Here is a 24,146-nt window from a genome sequence, read left to right on the forward strand (position 1 = left end):
TGAAAGTTATAAATATAATATGGGCAATGTCTTCTCAGTTCATTTTTCAAAAAGAAAGATGAAAACCCAAACTTTTAGGTTAAAAATTGGATACTTAAGTCTTTCCTTAATGAGCCAGCTGCCAGCCACTCATCCAGAATCTTCTCAACCACCCCGGTCCCCACTACGCTTGTATTTGTGTTGCTACACATTCAACTTGCATTTGAAAAGAAACAGGCAAACATACAGGTGATCCAGATGGGTCTTTTGGCTGTTGGAAAGTAACTATTTGGATGCTATCAGGCTATTTTTTTTTAAACTTTGCAAGAAAATCAGATTATTTTTTCCCCATGTTTATCTCAACATGGATGTAATAGTGCGTTACAACTAATTACCATACATTCACTAGCCCTGGAAACGTAATAATACTACGTTGTTTATACGTTGTTGTGTATTTCCAGATGTACTCAGGTCTCGTTTCTTACCATCAGGTTAATTGTGATGTGAGTGGTCACCCAGCTAACTGCTTGGAAGAAGCAGATCTTGAACCCAGACCTCCTAACTCCTTCATTCTAATTTATCTACTGTAAAACCTCTGCTCCTGAGCCTGAATTACATGAACACTTAAAGCAGACAAAAAGCTCTTTTGTTCTTATTATCTGATTTAGAGGTTCTTTCTAACAATGGGTCATGTACAACTATAAGTTGTCAAAGCTTTTGAGAGTAAGAAAGCCCTGCCCTTTGAGTGAAGAACCTATTTGGTTCAAAACTAAGAGAAGTAGAAATGCATTCTTTGTGTAAGGAAAATGATCCTGCTTGCTCATTTATGGGATAAAAATAAACCCAAGAAAAATCTCATTGCAATGAAACGGCATCTCATTGTAACATTTTAAAATCCTGTTGTAACATGGTGGAATTATAAGAGGAACTGTGAATTTTATTTTGTTATACTCAGGTGGCAGGAAGGTGGGGGTCAGGGTGTGGCAGATCCATCTTTCTCAGTGATGTGGGGCCAATAGCAGAAATCATAGATGAGTTGAGGATTCAGTCTAGACTGGAACTCCAGATCTTTCCCTTTCAGAAATATTTAAGAATTCATGGTTCTGATCTTCCTATCACCGACAGAGCCAAGCAGTAGAGGTGATGGAGAAATAAGGCTTTATCATCCCACTTGGGGAACAGCATCTCTCCAGACTAACTTATGAATTAATTAAAGTCTAATTAAAGCTAAGAAATAGTTCTCCTTGTTCTGAAGTGGTCTCTTAGACAGTATGGTCTGTCTTTTCTTTCTTTGGTTTTGTTTCCTGATGTTAGGTTTTGTTTTTTTTTAACTAACAACAATGAAAATGGTATCATATTACAAATAAAGCTACCCTGCCACAAAGGCATAAATAACTTCCATACAATAGCTGGTTTAACTTAAACAGACCCTAAGGAACATCAAATGACTCTACCTGCCTTTTCACGCCTCCTTGTCCCAGTTACCCATGAGGTATGGCGCTGAGTTTCTACACTTGATTTAAGACCTAAAATGAAGCCTCTTAATGTTGAGTGTGAGCTGCTGCTGCATCTGCTGTTATTCTAGCTATCGAGTCAATGTCTATCTGATGTCTTGAAACAGTGTGGAAGGCCATTGTATGCCACTCTTGTGTGTATCATTTTATTTCTATATAAGGCTTAGAATTCAGTAAAATTCCAAAATCTTCTGGAACTTGAGGCAGTTATCCACCAGAGTTCATAATTTCTGAAAGTGAAAAAGCAAAACCCAATGTCCTGCTTTTTTAATTATGAAAAAATTCAAACATACACAAAAATGGAATAATATAATGTACCTTCATATATCCGTCATCCAGATTCAATAATTATCAAGATTTTGCAACACTTATTTTCTCTCTCACCTTTCCCTCCTGCCTCTTCTCCTTTGTTGAATTATTTTATTCTTTTTGCAGTTCTTAGCATTTCTGAATCTGTTACTTGCTGTCTTTCATTATTTTTGAAAATTCTCAGCCATTGTGGCTTCATATATTGCTTCTGCCCAATTCTCTCCCTTCTCTCATTTGAGATTCAGGTTAACATGTATGAGATTTGTGTCCCTCTTTATTTTCTATTTCATTGTCTCTTCATGTTTTGCAGTTGATGTGTTCTTTGGCCTGCCTTCAGTTCACGAATGCTTTCCTCAGCTGTGGCACATCTCATGTTAAACTATTGAGTTCTTCATTTCAGCTTTCTATTTTTCAGTTCTAGAATTTTCATTGGTTATTTTTGTATAATTTCTAATTTTCTGCTAAAATTCTTTTCTATTAATTTTTCAAACATACTTATTACAGTTAAAGTCTATCTATGGGAACCTCAATATTTGAGTACCTATAGGTCTATTTCATTATCTGTGTTTTTCTCTTGGTTTTCAGACAGTCCTTGTCTTTTTTAATGCCTGCTTATAATTTTATTGAACACAGGACATAGTGTAGAAAAATTGGAGAGATAACTTGAGGTTCAGAATGATGTTATCTTCCTTCAGAGGGAATTTGCCTTTGCTTCTTGCAGTCAAGGTAGAAACAGATCACCTTAATCCAATTAGAGTTTGAACTGATTCAGTCTTTGTGAGGACTGGTCTATTTCGGGCTTACCGCTATTCCTAGATTATAGCCCTCTGGGGGTCACGAATGAAAGCCAGCCATGTTTACTAGGCCTCCTTCTCATCCCACTTGAGCCCTGAACTCGAATTTCTGTGTCTTCAGATCTGTGAGAATGCCAGAGCCTCTGCTCCGCTGTTTAACCTATCTCCTTCTACTTTCAAATCAGCAAAGGGAAAAGTAGCAACAAATGTAAGGATCACCTTCTTGAGCTTCTGTTCTTTCTGTGAATTTGACTCTTCAGGATTCCTCTGCTTCACTGGCTCTTTGAGACCTTCAGACAGTTTTTTAAAAACATTTTGTCTAACTTTGCTTGTTCTTAGCAAAGAATTTGATCTGAAGCAAGCTAATCCAGCACTACCTGGAAGAAATTCTGCTGAATAAGTTTAAATCAAATCTCAGACATTACCTCATTTTATCCATGCATACTTCACTTTGTATCTCTGAAAAATGTAGACATTTTCTTATATACCCACAATATCATTTCATGTTCAAATTTCCTAGATGGTCTCAGAAATGTCTTTTTATAGTTGTTTTGTTTAAGAAGCACAGGATCTACACATTACATCTGGTTCTGTCTCTTAAATGTCTTAATCTAAAGAGTTCTCCTCCTTTGCCATCTTTCTCTTCTCGTGCACTGACCTGTTGAAGATCCTAGGTCAAGGCCTGGTAGAATTTCCCATATCTAGGATTTACCTGGTAGCTTTTATTTGTTCCTCTGTCACTTGTTTTTCCTATGAAAGGGAATTTAACTTTATGGGCTTGATTAAATTCAGTTTCTCCTTCTTTTATGTTAGTTATTTTTTTGTTTTGGCAAGGATGTTTTTATAGGTAGTGTGAAATAATTCCTATTGCATCATATCAGATAGCACATGATGTCTGGTTGTCCCACTTTAGTGATGGTAAGATTGATCAGTGGGTCCAGATGGTAGTAATCTAATCCATCCATTGAAAAATTCTCCATCATTCTTTGATCTACTGGTTTCATCTAGTAATATTTTTCCTGATCAATTATTTTTCCAGGACTTGCAAAATGATGATTTTTCTAATTCCATCATCATTGCACATTTGTCAGCTGAAATTCATATACTAGAGCTATTTGGTTACTCTGAAATACAGTTTATATAGGCAAGTTAAGCTCTCCTTTTAAATTTAGTGATGTATTTTACATCAGTTCTAAAAAAATCGTCTGAACAATAAATGGTTTCTCCTGTCCTATAAATGTTGAAACTGCTACCTGTAATAAGTGGTGTGATTGGTAATTGCGTCATGTAGAAAAACCTCAGCAAGACCAACTGCATAGGTCCTGCCATCAGGTATTTTCTTCTCTACATTCTTTTAACTTGACACATCCCAGTTCTCTCATTGTCAGCCTCCTTGTAAAGTATGGCAGCAAGATCTTGGTGCTTGTGGGTCTGAGTTAAAGCTGATCTGTGTGCTGCTGCTTTTCTTTATGTGTTTACACACATTCCTTCCTCTGTTCTTATTCACTCCAGAAACACCAAAGGCAGTTTTTCCATTTTAGGCCCTGAATTTTGGAGCATGTGATTGCTATCAGTTGTACCTATGAAAAGAAAATTTATGCCACCCAAACAAGCAGAATGCCTTGTCGAATGATTTTGTCGTTACATAGTTTGCTTGTGTTTTTGTGGTGGCATTTCTGTTTCTGAATCTCGGAGTCGGCCCTGACCCTGCTGTACCCCAGCAGGTCTCCAGGTTCTGTTGAATCAGCTGAATAGCATTTTTTTTGCTTCACATCCTTCTTTTCTGTCATTCCCACCATCCTGCCTAAAGTCCTCTCCCCCTAGGGTCTCTTCTCCAATTTTCTTTGTTTCCTGTTCTAATGAAATGCTCTCAGCCCCCTTTGGCAGTGCCCAGCTGCCTACACGCAGAAGTCCAAACTTCCTAGCTTTGCATTTGTGCCTCTGCACAGCCTGGCCTCGAGGCACCTCCACTCCCTCTGTCCTCTGCCGGCCAGACTAGTGCACTCACTGGCCCTGTGTAGGCAGCCTCCTGTACCATTGCCAGAGCTACCTGTCCCTTCTCATGCCCCACATGCTTGTCCCAGGAGCCCATCACCTCTTCCAGTCAGAACCAGCTCAGCTCTGCTGCTCCAAGAAGCCTCCCCTGATCACAGTGGTCCCTGCTGCTTCTGGAAGAGCCGTTGTCTGTACAGTGGTCCAGCAGCTCTCACAGTCCTCTCTGCATCAGGATTTAATTCGCCTCATATCTGCAACTAGACTGTACGCTAATTAAGGGCAGGGACTCACCGTGGACATCTCTGCGGCTCTTACAGCGCCAGGCACAGAACCTGGTGTCTCATGGGTATGCCTTCCCCTCACCTCCTCACTCAAGCTCCTGCTTTAGTCCTCACAGGCGTCAGGTACCCCTGATTCCTTCTCTGGTTCAGGCTCTCAGCCTGGCTGGATTTTTGACAGTCCCATGATTGAAGGCTACACGCAGGCCCTCCTCCCTCCTTGTCACTGTCACGTGCGGTAAAGTTGATGAGAGCTCACGCCCTAGGTGGAGAACTTCTCCCAGCATGGTGAGCTTCACCACTTTTCCCTGGGGTGCTATTCCAGCAAGAAATCATGATTCTTATTCCATGTGTCAGCTGGGAGGCCTCCGAAAACAATCCAGGCACACGATCAGCACCCCTGCCAGGGCTGCGAGACTGCTCTGCAAATGTTTGTGTGCAAGTCCCCTCACAGACGCTTCCTCCTCCTCCCCTTGTTAAACTCCACCGCGGTTTTGAATAGCTTTAAGCAGCCAGAGCGGGTACCTGTCGTGGCATAATCATGCCCCACTTTCTCTGCATCATAGAACTGAAGATTTTCTTTCCTTCTACTAACTGACATGACAGACATCCACTGAGTGGAATGATTATTAGTATAAAATTACTTTTTGGCCTTTAAGTTTAATTATGCCACATTCATAGCAATAAAATAAAATCCCAAATCCAGGTGTGCTTTTCAAGGAAAGTGTCCAGGGCAATTACCTGCTGATAATGGCGTCCTGTACTTAAGCCTTTTGTCTAGGGATCTTAAAATCTTTTCCACACAAGTAGATAATGATGTTCATTTTGTAAGGGGTGAGAGGTGAAGTGATTGGTCTCTTGGCATACTCAGAAGATGGAGAAAAGTCCAGGACCCAGGTGTCTCCTTTGTTTTTCTCTCCTCCCCTCCCTTTTCAGTTCTTTAAACTTCTATTGATTTAAATACCTCCCTCTCAGGTACTGCTTTCCACTTTTTTAAGAGCATGAATGAAAAAAGTTTCTAGATCACATTTCATGTGGGGAAGAGCCGAGGTTCAGGGGGAGTGAGGGGTTTGCTGATACGTGCACACTTACCAGAGAATATTCGTAACTCTCCTGGTAACTCAACCTCATCCCTGTTGCACAGTAGAGCTTAAATGTGGGTTCCATGAACTCATAAACGAGAAGCAGTTAGAACAGTGCTTGGCGCATGGCAAGCCCTACGTAAGCCGTGACTCTTCGGATTATCTTACTGACATGTGCGGGCAGCAGCCACGGCCTCTGACCAGCAGCGTGTGGAGCGAGCCCTCACTTGCGCTAACAGTCGGGATGCACTTCCCTTCTGCCCAGTCAGCCAAGGCTTCCCAAATGCTCGGGAGCTAATTTGAGTCCTGTTTCCCTCCTCCAGGAAGCCTTCCCTGGTCCAACCGTCAGTCTCCTCTCTATGACTCCTGTATCATTTTCTCAGTTCAGGTCAACAAAGTTGAACTGAGCATTACCATGTACTAAGGCAGGCCTTATTTGAGCACTAAACCATGCTCTATCCTGTAATATGTTTAACTATTGTCTGGAGGTTTGTCTTGTGTCTAATGGGATTATGGAACCTTGAGGAAAAAGCTCATATACATATGATATATTTTCACACACACACCACACACAGTGTGTATTTCCCTCAGCCCCAGGAGCAATCCTGTATGTGCAGCGGGAGCTCAGGAGACTCTGAGAATAGAGGATGTGGGGGACAGAAGAGGCCAAACTGTACACATTTTGTTGAATCCAGTATAATAAATTCTTGTTGACTCAAACTGAAGTCACATTGGGTCTGAATCCTAGCCCTAAGCTTTCATTCTTTGGTCATCTGTAACACCCTATTCTGTTGTTATGTGTGAAAAAGGTCAGATATGTATCGAGTTCCTCCCACATGCAGGACATCATGGCAAACACAGACGGGGCGCCTGAATAAAAACCTCGATAATCCAGTGAGATGATAAAATAAACACACAAGGGCCTGTAAGAAGGGGGATTGTGGTGAACTCTACAGCTGAGATTCAAAGGGCTTTGCAGCTAAAAGGAGGGTGTAGTAGTATCTGGATGGGAGTCATGGAAGTCTTCACTCATTTGCTGAACAAGTGTGTCCTGAGAGGCCATCTTCTGTTGCAAGGCCGTCCTCAGTGCTGGAGCTGCGTGGCGGGGGTGGAGGACAAGGTTAGCTGGTTCTCTCCCTCACCTCCTCCCAAATGTCAAGGCAGGGGTCCACGCTTGTTCTTTTCTCTGGTGATTATTAGAGAGGCATTCCCATCCTGTCTTTTCTTCTTCCTCGTGCAAAAGGCATTCTGGAGAGCAGGAGACCCATACCGTGCTCAGCCCCCTCAGTACTGCATTCTCCCGGATCGCAAAGCTAATTTCCTCCCAGTAGCTCACTGACATTCTCAGCTGGCGTTTGCTCCCACTTCCATGTCTCCCGATGAAATGCTGGCTGCCAGCGTGAGAGCTACTGACACTGGTTGCCATCTGCTTTCTTCCAGGATCTTTTACCCGGGAAGCCACCCCGTCAGAGGTGTGCAGGTGATGAAGGTTGGCAAACTGCAGTTACACCAAGGCATGTTTCCCCAGGCCATGAAGAATCTGAGACTGGTGAGTGTGCCAGCATTGCCTGGACTTCTGCCGGGACTGCCTTGTTCTGGCTGTTGCTAGGCTTCTTCCTTGGGATTTTTAGCAACTCTACACACACATGCCCATAAATGTTTAACAACCAGCTCTGAAAAAAACTGATTTGTGATGTTTGCCAATTTCTGTTTAAAATCACCCACCATGGCTGATTTTAAACTATCAATGTAAATCAACCAGCTCACAAAAATCATGACAATTTAGCAACCAACTCTCACTGACTAGTGCAAACTGGCCCCAGAGCACCCTGCACCTGTGCCCTACCCCACAGTGGACAGGGCCCACTTCCCCATGCCCCTGACTGCCTGCCCACAGAACGTGGTCCATAGCCCTTGCCTGTCAGGCCAGCCCCTTGACCATCTGTCTGCAGTCCACCTTTGCAGCCTCCACAGCCCCCAGCCTTCCCTCCCTCTGCACACAGCCCATGTACACTGAGCCACGCGTGTTGCCAAAGACACCCTGAACTTCTTCCACTTAGGTCTTTATGAAGCTGTTTCTTCTGTCTTAGATGCCCTCTCCACCCCACCCCCTGGGCCTGGCAGAACTTGACTGATCTTTTAAGGGTCTGCTCGAATGTTGTTTTCTCCTGGTACTACTACAACGCTTTGCTCACTCTGCCAGTGGAGCACTTATCACATAGTAGTAGGAATACCTGACCCCCAGCCAGGAGACTGTAAGGTCTTTGTGGTTGTCTTTGTAACCAGGTCAACTCCCCGCATAGTACCTGGAACTTAGGAAGTGTTCGCTGTTGGTGGAAGGAGGAGGGAGGGGCAGAGGTCAATACAATGCCAGCAATAAGTGCCCAGAAACTAAATGGAAGGCCTGGGTCCCTATTTGAATATGTCGTCAAAGAATAATGTTTATTTTCACCCTCTGAGTGAGTCTCCTCTGCCCTTGGGGGCCTAGGGCCCTCTGCTGTCCTGGCCTTTCCAGCCCCACAGAGCTCTCTCCCATCCAAACCATGGCTTCCCAAAGGAGAGCTCATGTGCTCACTTGGTCCAGCTGTTTGCAGGTCGTGTCGAGACCTTGTGTGTGGAGTTTCATGGGGAACGTGACATTTTAGCAGGGTCCTCTGGGCCACGATGCCCTTGTCTGCAGATAAGCCACAGTGGAGAGATCTGGACCCTATATTAGGATCTTTCAGGAAGTGTCCAGGGGCTGGTTGGTCTCATAACATTGGCGGCTACTCACAGTTAGATGAGAAAAATAACAAATGCCTGAGTGAGTCTTAGAAATGAGATTCCCTAATGCTAGTTTTTGTTGAATTCTAGCCATGTTGCCTTTTCCTCATCCATGACTGAAATAAGCCCATGGGCAACAGGAAGAACACTAGGATTCCTAAAGGCACACAGCTCTTCCTGTTCTTTTTACCTTGTCTGACGTCTTTACCCAGCCTGATGGAAGAACGTCTGGTGATCTCTTGCAGTCTCAGGGAAAACTTTCCTTTTCTGGTCTGGTAATAGTTGTCAGACAGTCACATCAGTTAGGCAGGCATAAATACTTAATTGAGGGTCTGCTGTGTGAAAGTTTTGATAGAAAGATGATGTTGAGGAAATTTCCCAAGTATGTGATGTACCCAACCCAGGGTCACCTGCAAGTAGGTGTTTTATAAGTGATCAAGTTAATCCTTTGTGTTTATATGGGACTGGGAAGTATTCCTACTGCTCATACATACATGTTCTTATGTGGTCCTCATGGCAGATGACAGCCATGTTAAGGCCAGCAGGTCAGGTATTTCATTCCCATGTGAAAAGTGAAGGAGCTAAGTCTGGGAGATGTTGAAGAGCTTGTCTAAAGTCACACTGAGGCAGAGCCAGGTCTAGTTTGTTCAATTTAATTCAACATGTGTTGATTAAATGCTTCTATTAATCTGAGTAAGACACAGTGTTGTCCTTACAATTTGGTGGAGGAGACGGACATGTGAAGAAGTCATTAAATCCAGGCTGGAGTCCAAGGCTCTGTTCTTTTCCTCTAGACTGGCCCAGGTAAATCGACGACGCTCCCTAGTGAGATCGGTGTGAAGAAATCCCTCCAGATCTCCTGAGTTCCTGGTGCCAACTTGGAGGAGAATGTGGGAGAGAAATCAGGGGAGATCTGGCTCTCCTCTGTTCTTCCTGTGAGGCTTTGTTGTTGCCCTTGCACACAGAACTCTTGGAGCAGACGAGGCTGAAAGAACTGAGACAGACATCTGGAGAGGCTTTCACAGGATGACGTGGGCTGGGTGGATGGTGCTGGCCATCACCATCCCTTCTTATGACACTCTTATTGCCCTTGTACACTCCTCGAGCCCAGTTCCAGTCTGTCTTCCTCATGTCCTGTGAGGTTGCTGCACCTCCTCCGGAATCGTCCCTTGGTAATCATTTTCGCATCTTCTGCTCCTGGTACCAAAGATAAGCCCAAACATGGACGCTGATAGCTGTCAAATGGAAGATCTTCAAGCAGCCTCAGAAGGTCTGCCATGAGGCCTGGGGTTAAGTCATGGCCTTACCCCAGACTTCTTGTTTGGCTCTGGAAAGTCGCTGAGTCTCTTGCCGGGTTCTGATTAAACCAAAACACAAATGTGCATCCCCAGCAGAGTTGCCTAGTAGAAAGAGCACTCGGATTGAGAGTCAGAAGGTTCAGGTCCCAGTCCCACCATTTACTAGTTTTATGACTTGAAGCAAGTCTCTTAATCCCTCTGAATATGATTTTCTTATTTTTAAAATAGAGGTAATACCTATTCTGTAGAGTTGTTTTGAGGAGTAAGTGAGGTAGTGTGTGTGAGTATGTTTTCCCAAGTTCCAGGCATTTTGGATTATTACTGTTATCAGAGCCCTCATTCTGGTCACTGCCCCACTCGCCGGTCCCTTTAGCACTTGTGTTTGTAGTGTAGGGTTATACGGTGTTTTCCCTGTTGAATAATTACGTTGTATAACTGCTCCCCAGCAGTTCACATGACTGTGTTCTGTCTTCCCAAGGTGAGTGGAAGTTCTGCAAGGGACCCTGACTTATGTGCCTTTTGTATCTCCTGGTGCCACCTACCATAGACACACATGCCCCAAACACAGCAAGTTCTATCAAATACATACTTGAATGAATGGATTTTTTTAACGAGGAGCGGACTTGAAAGGCTCCATCCTGACTGTGTTCTCTTAGCAGTATGTGGCTCTACTGATAGACCTCATCTTCTCACAACCTTTGCTGACCATTTGCTAGCAAAAGGGCAGCCTGAACACGTCCATCTTCGCAGGCTCATCATAGGACCTATGAGTCTAAAAGCAGGTCAGTTTCGTTCTGCAGAAAGCTGCTCTTCCTGAGCTTTCTCAGGGCTCAGGTGACCCAGAGAGGGGAAAGGGAAGATATATTCTTTGCCTTTTGAAACTGATGTTCTCTATAGACTGACACCCTAGATATTCTTTCTTGTCTTAGAACCTTTGGAAATAATGGGATGAAATAGCTTGAATAAGGGTTTCAAAGGCTGAGTTTGGAACAGAAATCAGTAAAGCCTCAGAAACAGAAATTTTTTACAGATTCAATTACGCCCCAGCCTCCTCCAGGAAAGGAATCCACTTAGCCCAGCGCTGATTTGGTTTGGGCTTCCATCTCCACTGGGCTCAGCTGAAATTCTTGTGATTGCTGCCACAGGACAGTCCTGGGGTCCCTTCACAGTGCTTCCCTCCTGCTTTCTCCAGTATTTAATCTGCTTTCATTTCTTTCCATTTATTTCTTGGAAGAATTTTGTTAGCCACTAGTTTGACTTCTTGGACCTCATGAGCAGCTGTCCACATCTGGACTGTCTCATCAGTGAACCTGTTTCTCTTCCGTGAGCTCTGAGCACTGCGCCTCCCTCACCCGGGCCAGACTGGCTGCTTTATGAGTACTGCTTGGTTAGCTGAAGTCAGGTTGAGAAAGTCACACTTCCCCCTTAATAACCATTTTTCATTCAGATGTAAATTTCTTATATTACACTGTAATGTTTTTTCCCTTCTCATTGCATTTTGTTGAAGCATTTTACGTTTTGAGAATCTTTTTATCTTTTCCTGGACTTGAACAGAAAGCACAGGCTGCAAGTCCTGGGCATTGCTCCTCTCACTCCTGCACAGTTATTAGCTACTGCAGCACATCCAGGGAGAGCTCAAAGGACAACCACGCCGGTCTCTATTGACTGCAGCCTACACCCGATTTCCAGCCCCCTAAATGGCTGATTTAGAGCATGCAATTCTATTGTTCCCATTTCTTAATCTGTTACAGTGATTCTTAACCTCTTTGGTCGTGTTGTTGTTTAGGAATCAGGTAAGAACCACTGACTCACCAGAGAAAAATGTATATACACACACCATTTTGTATATTTGGTTGGAAAGGGGGCTTCTGGGTCCCCCTGAAGTCTCCCCATGGACTCTCTAAGTGCCCACAGCCTCTAGGTGAAAATGCTGTCCTCTAAATGTGTAACATCACACCTTAACCTGTGGGCAGATGAGACAGAGAGAGTAAGGACAAGAGGCCATGCAGAGATGATGTGCCATCATTGTCAGTAATGCCTTCAAAGAGTTGTTTGGAAGTCCCTGGCTCTGATAGTTATGAATGACCTCCACATGGAGAATATTAGTTTTAAAAATATGTTTCTGAACCAAAAAAGAACAAGAGAATGGTCAGTAAAATGAAAGCATAATGAGTAAGTCATATTAAAGGAAACAAGCAGAAATTTACGCACCAGAAAGTCTAAGTCCAGTGGTAACAAGGAGCCAAGTGAGGAACCTGGACTTATACCTCGACCTGGCAGGAACAAGCTGTCATCCGCTCATTCTCCTGCTGGATCAGTGTCAGAGAAAGCCAGCTAAAACAGAAGGTTTAAATAAAATACAGAATCTCAACAGAAAACTCAAAATGTCCAAACTTCAATTGAAAATCACTCATCATACCAAGAACCGGGAAAATCTCAGTCTTAATGAAAAAAGACAATCAGTAGATGCCAACTCCAAGATAAGAGAGATGCTAGAATTATATGATGGATTTTAAAGCAGCCATCATAAAAATGTTTCAACGAGCATTACAAACACCCTCAAAACAAATGGAAAGATAGAAAGTCTCAGCAAAGAAATAGAAGAGATAAAGAAGCAGCGAATAGAACTGATAAACTCAGTTACCAAATTAAACAGACTGGAGCTTAACAACAAAATGGAGTGAATAGAGGTATGAGCTTAAAGATAGAGAACTTAAAGACAGAATAATAGAAGCTACCCAGTCTGAGAAAGAGAGAGAAAATGACTGAAAAAAGGTAAATTGAACAGAGCTTCAAGGGTCTATGGGACTAGTAAAAGGCCTAACGTTGGAGTCCTTGCAGAAGAGAAAGAGTGTGGGGCATAAAAAGTGCTTGAAGAAATAATGACAGAAGCATCCACATTGGAAAGGAGGAAGTAAAGTTATTTCTGTTCACAGATGACATGATCTTATATGTGGAAACCCCAAAATATTCCACAAAAGAACTGTTAAAACTAGGAAAGTCAGCAAAGTAGTAGGACATAAAATTAACATGCAAAAGTCAGTTATGTTTCTGTACACTGGCAGTGAACAATCCAAAAAGGAAATTAGGAAAACAGTTCCATTTACTATAGCATCTAACAGAATAAAGTACTTAGGAATTAACCTAACCAAAGAGGCGAAAGATTTATACACTGACAAGTACGAAACACTGCTGAAAAATATTAAAGAAGACAAAACAGAATAACATCCCATGTTCATGACTAGAGAGCTTCATGTTGTTAAGATGTCAGTACTACCCAAGGCAATATACAGATTCAGTGCAATCTCTATCAAAATCCCAATGATATTTTTTTCAAAAGCGGAAAAATTCATCCTAAGATTCGTATGAAACCTGAAGGGACCCCAATAGCCATAACAATCTTGAAAAAGAAGAAAAAAGTTGGAGGACACACACTTCCAATTTCAGAATTTACTACAAAGCTATAGTAATCAAAACAGTGTGATATTGGCATAAAGACAGCCGTATAGACCAATGGAATAGAATAGAGAACCCAAAGTAAATTCTCACATATATGGTCAAATGAGTTTTGACAAGGGTACCAAGACCACTCAATGGGAAAAGGACAGTCTCTTCAACAAATGGTGTTGGGAAAACTGGATATCCATATGCAAGGAAATGAAGTTGGACCCTTATCTAACACCATATAAAAAACGTAACCCATGGCTTAAAGACCTAAATAGAAGACCCAAAACAATAAAACTCTTAAAAGAAAAGATAAAGGAAAAGCTTCATGACATTGGTTTTGGCAATGATTTTTGGATATAACACCAAAGATACAGTCAACAAAAGAAAAAATAGACAACCTGGACTTCATCAAAATTAAAAACTTTTATGCATCAAAAGACACTATGAACTGAGTAAAAAGGCAACCCACAAAATGGGAAAATATTTGCAAATTACATATCTGATAAAAGATTAATATCCAGAATATATAGAGAACTAAAACTCAACAACAACAAAACAATCCAATTCAAAAATGGGCAAAGGACTTGAATAGACATTTTTCTAAAGAAGATATACAAATGGCCAAAATGTGCATAAAAAGATACGTAATATCACTAATCATTAGGGACGTGCAAATCAAAGCTACAATGAGATACCACTTCTCACCTATTACAATGGCTGTTATCAAAAAAGCAGAAATCAACAGGTGTTGGTGTGGATGTGGAAAAATTAGAACCCTTTTGCATTACTGATAGGAATGCAGAATGGTGCAGCTACTTGGAAAAAATAGTATGGCAGTTCCTCAAAAAAATGAAATATAGAATTGTCATTTGATCCAGCAATTCTATTTCTGGATATATATATATAAAGAATTGAAAGCAAGGACTTGAACAGATATTTCTACACCAAAGTTCATAGTAGCATTATTCAAAATAATCAAAAGGTGGAAACAACCTAAATGTCCATGGATGGATAAATGGATAAATAAGATGTGGGATCTACAGAAAATAGAATACTATTCAGCCTTAAAAAGGAAATTAATTCTGGCACATGCTGCAACATGGATGAACCTTGAAGACATTATGCTAAATGAAATAAGCCAGTCACAAAATGACAAATGTTGTGTCATTCTACTTATATGAGGTAGCTGGAGTAGTCAGAAACAGAAACAGAAAGTAGAATAGTGGTTACCGGGCGCTGAAGAGAGAAGGGAGCGGAGAGTTATTGCTTAGTGGGTACACAGTTTCAGTTTGGGATAATGCAGAAGTTCTGGATATGGATAGTGGTGGTGGTTGCACAATATGAATGTACTTAATACCACTAAACTAGACACTTAAAAATGATTTAAATGGTAGGTTTTATGATGTTATAGATATGTATTTTTTTACCGCAATAAAACATTTTTTAAGAACAGAGATAATGGTGGAAAACTGCCTCATACTTGGCAAAAATATAAATACCTGCAGATTCAAGAAGCTAACTGAATCCCAAACAGAGAAAATCCAAAGAAATCCATACCAAGACTTATCGTAGTCAAAGTTCTGAAAACTAAAGACAAAGAAAATACCTTAAAGGCAGCAAGAGAAAAATGACATCTTGCCTATTGGAGAAAAACGATCTGAGGTACAGTGATTTTCTCATCAGAAACCGTGGAGGCCAGACAAAAGTGGTGCAACATATTTCAAGGACTGAAGAAAAGAACTGTTAACCCAAAAACCTATATTCAGCAAAAATATCCTTCAAGAAAGAAAGGTAAATCAAGACATTCTCAGATGAAGGAAAACTAAGAGAACTTGTCACCAGCAGACCTATTGTAAAAGAATGGCTAAAGGAATTCTCTAAATAGAAAGGAAATGATAAAAGAAAGAATCTTGGAATATCAGGAAGAAGAAAGAACATGGTAAACAAAATTACAGGGAAGAAAAATAGACTTTCCTTCTCTTGAGTTTTCTAGGTTATGTTTGATAGTTGAAGCAAAAATGATAACATTGATGTGGTTCTAAATGTACATAGTGGAAATATTTAGGACACTTATATTCCAAATAGCGGAGGGTAAAGACATACAAGGAGGTCAGATTTCTTGAACTGGTAAAATGACGATGCCAGTAGAATGTGATAAGTTATGTATATATAATGTAAGACCTAGAGCAACCACTAAAAAAGCTATGCACTCAGAAGTGTAACCTACAGAATGGAATTCTAAAAAAACGTTTAAGTAACTCACAGGAAATGGACAAAAAAGAAAATAGAAACAAAAACCCCAGAATAAACAGAAAATAAAAAGTAAAGTGGCAAACTAAATCCTAATGTGTTAATACCCATATTAATTATGTAAATGGTTTCAGTAAAATGTAAATTATCTAAATACACCAATTAAATGACAGGTTTAGTAGAATGGATTTTTTTTTAATGACCCAACTCTATACTGTCTATAAGAACTTTAAATATAATGATATAGGCAGGTTAAAAGTAAAAGGAAGGAAAAAGATGTATCCTGAAAACATGATTAATGAAAAGAAAGCTGGAGTGGCTATATTAATAGCAGATAAAGTAGACTTCACAGTAAAGAAAATTTTATTAGGGACATTATATAATGGAAAAAAAAAAAAGGCAATTTACCAAGAAGACATAGCAATCCTAAATGTCTATGCTCCAAACAGCCCAGTACAAAATGGGGGAAACAAAAACTGATAGAACTGAAAGAGACACTAGACTTGTAATGGATACAGGTATAGCTGGAGACATCAACACCCCTCTGTCAGCAACCGACAGAACAACTAGACAGAAAATCAGCCAGGATATGAAAGAATTTAACAGCACCATCAACCAACACAATCTAATTGACATTCATAAAACACTGCACCCAACAATAGCAAAATAAACATTCTTCTCAAGCACCCACAGAACATATAGCAAGATAGATCATATTCTGGGCTATAAAACGAGTCTCAGTAGATGTAAAAGGATTCAGGTCATACAAAGTAAATTCTCTGACCACAGTGGAATTAAATTAGAAATCAATAACACAGTATTTGGAAGGAGGACCCAATCTGCACCTCCTCGCTCTGTGCCTGGGACTTGGTTTGCCCCTAGAACTTATCTAGTCCAATGTCCTCATTATTCAAGTGAGGAAACTGGGGCTCCAAGAGGAGACGGCTCTTCTTAAGGGTCCCTCAGGAGCTCAATAAATATTCATTGGGTTAATTGATTAAACATAGCGACACAGCAGCAACTGTTTTCTGGAATATCTGCTGCCACTGGAAGGCACAGCCTGAGCTCACCAAATCTGTGACCCTTGCTGAGGTCCCCCCGGGCTGCGCTGGTGCTCCCTCTCTGTGCACACCAGCACCTTACATCTCCCGTTATTGCACACTGCCCTGCTCTAATTCTGTCTCCTGGCTGTGCCAGAGCTCTTCCCAGGGCAAGGGCCAAGTCTTACTCATTGTCGCTGCTTACACAGTGTTTAGCGAATGAATGGATAGATGTTTTCGTTAAGGAAATTCTACTTCCCAGGAGGACAGGTCCTCTCAGCGAATCCTACACTTTTAGTTATTCAAGGTGTAGAGCAGAGCAGAGCCAGCAGGGGTGCTGCTGCGCTCAGGCGGGTGATCAAAGGATTTGGAATTTTCTGCTGCCCGTTTTACGATGGCTTCTGAGCCATTTACAGGGCTTCTGTGGCTCTGGAGCTGCTTGATGTGTAGGGCTTGCTTCTTTCAAGTCCCCGTTTGGATGCCCCAGCTCCCTTCCCCCACCCTCCACTCTACTTTCCTCCTGAGATGAGCAGAATAAGAAAACTTGCATTTTTCCCTCTTGTGATCTGATTCCAGAGTTCTTTTCATGCATGCAATTCTTTTCTCTCTGATTTTATATCCATATTTAAATCATGCTTGGGGAAGTCATTTATTGGATTCCCTCAGGCTCATGGTAGAGAGTATGTGAGATCCTTGATAAGCTTAATATATCTGTATTAAAAATTAATAAGAAAGCTGTATTGTTTGCAACTTTAAATCATAATTTGATTTAATTCATTTTATTTAATATATAACCACAATTTTTAAATTACTTTAAAAAAAAGAGCTGTGATGAGATTGGAATCATTTCTGGGGACCCTGTCTTTATTCCTGAGTGAAGCATGCCTGTCATGTGGCAGACAATCTGTGCTGCCATTTCTCGTGTGACATTTAGAGTCTGTACACGGATGCAGCAACTCCCTTGGAGCCTTCAAATGAGTCCTCTGTGAAAGATTCTGCGCAGGCTCTTTTTAAATGCTACCATTAAGAAAATAAAATTTAATGGAGAGAGATAAGCTTTGCCCAGCACAAGCTGGCTCCCATTTTATATTTCCTTAATCTGTTTTATATACTGCTGCAGGAAATTCAACCAAAATTGTCCTTTCTGACATGCGTGTGCATGGCAGTTAGGAGGAGCTGAGAGAAGGGAGACACAGAGCTACAGGAAACAATTGCTCTGGTTTGTCAGAGATTTATTGTAAATCTGTTTTTTGGGGAGAAAAGCCCTCCTGAGCTTCCCGCTGGACTGAAGGGCTGTGTCGGCCATGGAGAGCCAGCCTGTGCCTGTGGCTACACAGGGCTCTCTTCTTACCACTGAGAACTGTTGCCCAGCTCACTTGTAGGCCCAGGTGACATCCAGGACAAAGACCAGATGTCCTCCATCACCAGGTCTGTTTCAGCTCCCTGATGTTCCCACCGTGATGTGCCATTCACGCACACGCAGAAGATAGTCACTGACATTTTTTCACATTACTGAATCCTACTTCTTTCTTCTCTTGTTTCTCTCCTTTTCTCTTCTACCACATCCATCACCCACAGAAAATTAAGTGTTTACTTGGTCCCTACCCTTGCCCACTGCAGACTGTTTGCAGGTGGCAGCTACACAGTGCAGTCAGAGAGTTAACACTGGGTTGAGTCCTGAGAGCTGGGTGCTCACCCTGGGCCCACCTCTCAGGCTGCTACCACCTGGCCAGAACAGGAGGACGTTGGACCAGATGGTCTTCACGGCTCTTCCCTAAGGAAAGAGGCTGGGAGGTGTGGAAGTGAGGCCTGGGAAGGCCAGGCAGCTGCCCCTTCCTGGCTGTGTCCCTGCAATTCCAGAATGGCTGCAGGGCTGGAAGCCACCTGCTGATGCTCAGGCACTTGCCCTGCTGTAGGACAAACAGATCTGCCCCTTTAATGAACAGGAAGAGTCTGGATCAGCCACAATAAACTTTGGCTCTCGAGGAGTAGGCCTTATTCTTAAAGCTGGAAGGGGAGAGAAAGTGAAACATGGCTAGAAGAAAAGCAGAGAGGAAGGCAGATTGGAGCCTATAATATGTTGGAAGACAGGCACATCACCCTTTCCTTATCAGAGATACGAAGAAGACTTTGTCATTTAGCCTCTGAGTCAAATCACTGAGAAGCACAGAACACTCTGCAGGTGAGGAACCTGGGAAATACGAAAGAGGGGCAAAAAGAAGCCAATTCTCCTAAGAAACAAGGCCAGGCCCTCAGCCAGCAGAGGGCATCCATGAGGGACAGGGAGGTGGGTGAGCCCTCGCAGATTAGGGCTGGCCTTCCTCTGGACTACCCGTTAGTGGGGCAGAGTGGAGGCTTCTTTCCCTTTCTGCAAAGATCTTTTCAGGCAGTGCTTCTGGCCCCTTCACCCTCCTTTGCCAGATCACAAGTACATCTGGCCCTCTCTTGAGTAGAACAGAAGAGAACATCTAAGACAGAATTCAAGTAAGAGAATTTCCCATGAAGGACTTGAAGCATCTCTCTGATCCAGGAAACCCCATCTCTTTACCTTCGTGCTCTCCTGCAGGTCTCTGCCTCAGACCTTGAGATGCCCAGAACAGTGAAGGACCTGGGGCAAGGTGGAGGGTGGGGGGCAGAGTGAATAAAACAGGAGGCGTTTGTTCCCCGAATGGCATCAAACATTTGTTTTTTATCTTCTGCCCAGAGAGGTCTCACAGAGCTTGGCTGCTTGGGAGGTGGGGGCTACTCCCAACTCTTCTCCTCCGCTCCAGACACCGCCCCCCGCCAACCCACCACCCCAGGATTTGCTTGCACATGTACCCCACAGGGCAGACCCACTCAAGTTAATTAGAACAAAATCCCCACCACCCAGAATCTCAGTTGCAGGCACCTTCTGGATTTTCCAGCTGGGATGTCACTGGGTGATGGGCCTGTCAGTGTAGGTTTACAGCCAGGCTCTGTGAGCAGAGCTCTTCTAGGCTGGGAGACCGGGCCTGAGGTGCTGGGCCTTTCTTTCCCCTTCTCTTTTCTCTCTCTCTCTCTCTCAACAGTCAAATCCAGACCCCTTCTGTCTGCCTGTTTTCCTTTATTACAGCCTAAAGGGAACAATTTTCTTTTTTTGGTGTTTAAGATTGACCCTAAGCTAACATCTCTTGCCAATCTTCCCCTTTGTGCTTCAGGAAGATTGTCTCTGAGCTAAGATCTGTGCCAGTCTTCCTCTGTTTTGTATGTGGGATGCCACCACAGCATGGCTTGATGAGTGGTGTGTGTAGGTCCACACCTGGGATCCGAACCTGCGAATGCTGGGCTGCAGAAGCAGAGTGCACAAACTTCACTGTGCCACCAGGCCAGCCCCATAAAGGGAACATTTTTAGAGATGTAAAAAAGAAGCCAGGCACACAGGCTGAAAGTCCTCCTATACCTGAACACTTTGCTTCTCTGGGCTCAGGTTTCCTCCTCTGTGGAGTGAAGGGGTTGAACCACGTGACCCCCAGGGTGCTTCCCAGATCTGAAGTCTCTGTGGCTTTAAAGATGTTTCATCCCCAGGAACTCCACCTCCAGGAATTTATCTTAAGCAAATATTCAGCAAAGGCAAAAAAGTCATATGCTGGAAGGTCTACATCATGTCATAACTAAAAATTGGAAGTGATCTGAATTTCCAAGAGTGACTTAGTGGATGATGATCTATGAACATGATTGAATTAATTGTGCACAACCGTTAAAATGGTAATTATGCTGGCTATAAATTAACATTGAAGAATAAATAGTTGCTATTATTTTATTATTTGTTGATAGCTGACTATATCAATTGTTCTCAATGCTGAGGGCACGTTAGATTCTCCTAAGCTCGGGCCTCACCCCCGGAGAGCAGGTTTCAGTTGATCATGTGTGTGGTCTGGGCTCCCCGGCTGACAGTACTGTGCAGCCAAGGCTGAGCGCCTGTGTACTGCATGCCAGGTACTTTTCTGGGTGCTTAACAGCCACTAGAGTGATGTCTTTACACATCTCCTGAAGGTGCGTTTAAGTCAAATACAGTGGGTCTGGTGCCCCCCCCCTTCCCTCTAGCCCCCAATTTGGGCAGTGCAGGATGACACTGTTTATCTCTAATTTATTTATTACAAAAACATTTTTGAGAGTATTCTGATTATTTATTGCTTTATAACAAACCATCCCAAAACTTAGCAGGGTAAAACCACCACCATTTTATTATGCTCACAGATTATTTAGGTTAGGAATTCGAACAGATCACAACAGGAATGGCTTGCCTCTTTTCCTCACTGTCTTGGATTTCACCTGGGAAGACTGGAAGCCCGATGCTTTCCGGCTGGTGGCTGGAATCATCTGGAGGCTTTTTTATGCATGTGTCGGTGTCTAGTCTAGGATGACTTGAAAGATAGACTCAGCTAGGACTGTCACCAGAGCACCCACACTTGGCCTCCCGTGTGGCTGGGACTTCCTCACAGCATGGAGGCTCATGGTTCCAGTAGCAAGCATCCTAGTGACCGAGGCAAAGGCTGCATGACCTTTTTGACCCAGCCATGGAAGTCAATGGCATTACTTCCGTTATGCTCTAGTATTGAGGTGGTCGCAAGCCCACCCAGATTTCAGAAATATTTCAGAGGTATAATTGACGAGATTTCGTGATGGGCTAAACATGGTGAGTAAAGGAAGGAATTGTCAAAATGCTGGTGTTATAATGTCATATGACATGAAAAGAATATAAGAAATTATGTGCACATCATAATCACAGTGCATATAGATGAGAATTGAATACAGCATGCAAAAGTGGAAATTTATTTTAAGGTGGTAGCAGCATGGTAGGTCATCTTTAACATTACTTAATCATTTTAGTAACTCGTCTTACACCTCTCTAACTACCCACCAAACCTACGCACTGAGAGTCTCTGAAGGTCGTTGTTGGATACCAGGCCCCAGCATGACTCGGGTGTGAGTCTGCTTCCCAAGCACCATATTAAAAATCCCCATTGTCCGTTCCCTTTCTGGCCTGGAGAACCACGGTGCTGTTCACGCTGGAGACCTGAGGCGTTCTCCACGCTCCTAATGTCGCGGGGAAAGAGGGGGAGCAGGCAGGGCCCCGCCTACTTTGTTATCAGTCTTTCTTCTTTCCTTTCCCTTTAGGCTTTTGATATTATGCGAGTGACACATGGCAGAGAGCACAGCCTGATTGAAGATTTGATTCTACTCTTAGAAGAATGCGACGCCAACATCAGAGCATCCTAAGGGAACCCAGTCAGAGGGAGAGGCAGCTCACAGCGGTGTTGAATGCCTCACCGAGGTCACGCACTGTACTCTGTATGCGCTGTGACGTACAGAGTTGGAAGTGCTGTTCTGGGTTTGTGTAGGTAAATAAAGCAGACATATGATTTCAAACCACAAGAATCATTAGTTGTAGAGAAACAATTATAATAAATGTAAAAATTTGGTTGAAAATGGCCTCTGGTAATTGTTTTCTTTGCTTATTGGTGATTTAAGTGCTTAAGATCTCAACATTAAAGAAGAAAGTGCTATTAAAATATGATAGAATAAGTTGTAGCTTTCTCCTTAGATATATGTAGGGATAACTGAATAAAAAAATCAATGTTTTCACATTTGCTTCCAAGCAAATACTTAAAGTCCATTTTGGTAAGAAGCAGAATTTGCAGATGTTATCTTTACTCTTTGTGGTAAATGATATGTGTCTCCGTTATTCACTTCCAAATGCATCTTCAACACAAGAAGTTTTATCTTGAGTCCTAGAAGGAGGTCTTTTAGGTGTTATTAAAAAGGATGGGAAGTTTTAATGCAAAAAAAGAAAATGTTTTTTCAAATGCCTCACTGCTCTTTGTGTAACTCTCTCATTCTGAGCATTTTATAACCTTTTGTGTACGTCATGCCTTTGTTTTCTTGATATTTTTTTGTGTAATCCCTGTGTCTGTGGTTCGACATGGGGGTGCATAGCATGAAGCTCCGTCATCCTGCAGGAGGCAAGGGTCTAGCATCCCAGCTCAAATCAGGCTTGCTTTCTTTTCTTTTTCCTCCCTATTATTTCCCAATTCTATGGCCTGCTATTTCCCCTTTCTACTTTGGACAAATACAGAAATCCTTTTATTTTCCCCTGCCAAAAAGCAGGCACATTCTTTTCTGGTTCAGTGACGCTGTGAGCATGTAGCCCCTCCTGCCTAGATGAGACTCTGCTCATAGCTGAAGCCCCTGGATTCTTGCGGCTGAAGGGATTCTTAGCCCCCGTTGTCATCCACACTTTATTATACAAGCAAGGAAACTGGTATAGGGAGTGAGGGCAGAAGCCAGAGCAGCAGCTCACGGTCCCTCAATCCTGTTCAGGAGCCTCCCCCACCCCCACCGAGGGAGTGGCAGGTCTTCCAGCCACGTGGCCCCACTGCGGCAGCAGGCCCTGTCAGAATGACACATGGACGTCTGATGGAGCCAGAAGGAACCAGCTTCGTTTCACAGAGGATAAGGCTGACAACTGGAAACTGGAGTCTACTTGCTGCACACCTGGCGATCACTTTAATCACTGAAATGTGCACGATGGCTGCATGCTCATGAGTTCTCCAGCGCTCTCGTCAGCCTGCTTCTGCCCGGGCTACTGTCTCTCAAGTAGCAAGGACATTGCCAAAGCACACAGTGTCTCTGCTAACCACAGTAACACAACAAGCTGGGTGTTCCCATTTTATAAGTAGGGAAACTGAGGCCTGGAGTCAAGTGCTCTGGAATCCCTCGTGATTTACTCAGTGACCTTGAGAAAGTGGCTTAATCTCAGTCTCTTTGAGAGACCAGTTCTACCCAATGCAACAAATACATATTGCATGGTTACTGTGTTTTTAGGAAAAAGGGCTACAAAGACAGAATAAGACATGCCTCTTGTCCTCACAGTGCACACTGTCTCGTATAGCATTTGCATCAGTTAGCTTTTACTGCATAACAGACGACCCCAAAATAATACTTATTTCATTTGTGATTCTGTACGTCAGCAGTTTGGGCTGGACAGTTCTGGTTCGGTCCAGGCTTGGCTGATCTCAGCTGGGTGCACTCATTGTCTGCAGTTGCTGGTGGGTCACTGGGGGAATGAGGGTGACTAGGCCATGTCACTCATTGAGTTAGTCCAGCCTTGTTCACATGGCAGCAGGGTTCCAGGAACAGTAGGTAGCCCCAGCCCCAATGTGCCAGCACTTTTCAAGTCTGCTTGTGTCACGTTTGCCAGTATCCCACAGGCCAAAGGCAATCTCAAGGCCAGCACAGAATCAGGGCTGGATAAAGACTCCTCCTTACAGTCAGAGGAGCTACAAAGACACGTTGCAAAGGCGTGGATATGTGGAGGGGAAGACACTGTGACCATCTGTGCAGTCCACCATACCAGTCCTTAAGCTATTTTGCTG

The 24,146-nt window shown here is 42.9% G+C and overlaps 1 protein-coding gene across 6 annotated transcripts in view; it reads left to right on the forward strand.

The window, feature by feature from the left end:
- The window catches only part of SMYD3 (SET and MYND domain containing 3), a 669,850-nt gene extending 647,650 nt beyond the window's left edge, over positions 1-22,200 (forward strand). For all 6 annotated transcript variants that reach the window (XM_044762764.2, XM_044762763.1, XM_070501459.1 and 3 more), the window contains 2 exons: positions 7,392-7,500; positions 21,889-22,200. In XM_044762764.2, the coding sequence (XP_044618699.1) occupies positions 7,392-7,500; positions 21,889-21,990 (211 nt within the window). In that variant the 3' untranslated portion in view covers positions 21,991-22,200. The remainder of the gene's footprint in view (positions 1-7,391; positions 7,501-21,888) is intronic.
- Positions 22,201-24,146: the final 1,946 nt, after the last annotated feature.

This window comes from Equus asinus, chromosome 30 (assembly GCF_041296235.1).
Source record: "Equus asinus isolate D_3611 breed Donkey chromosome 30, EquAss-T2T_v2, whole genome shotgun sequence".
Taxonomy (NCBI): Eukaryota; Metazoa; Chordata; class Mammalia; order Perissodactyla; family Equidae; genus Equus; species Equus asinus.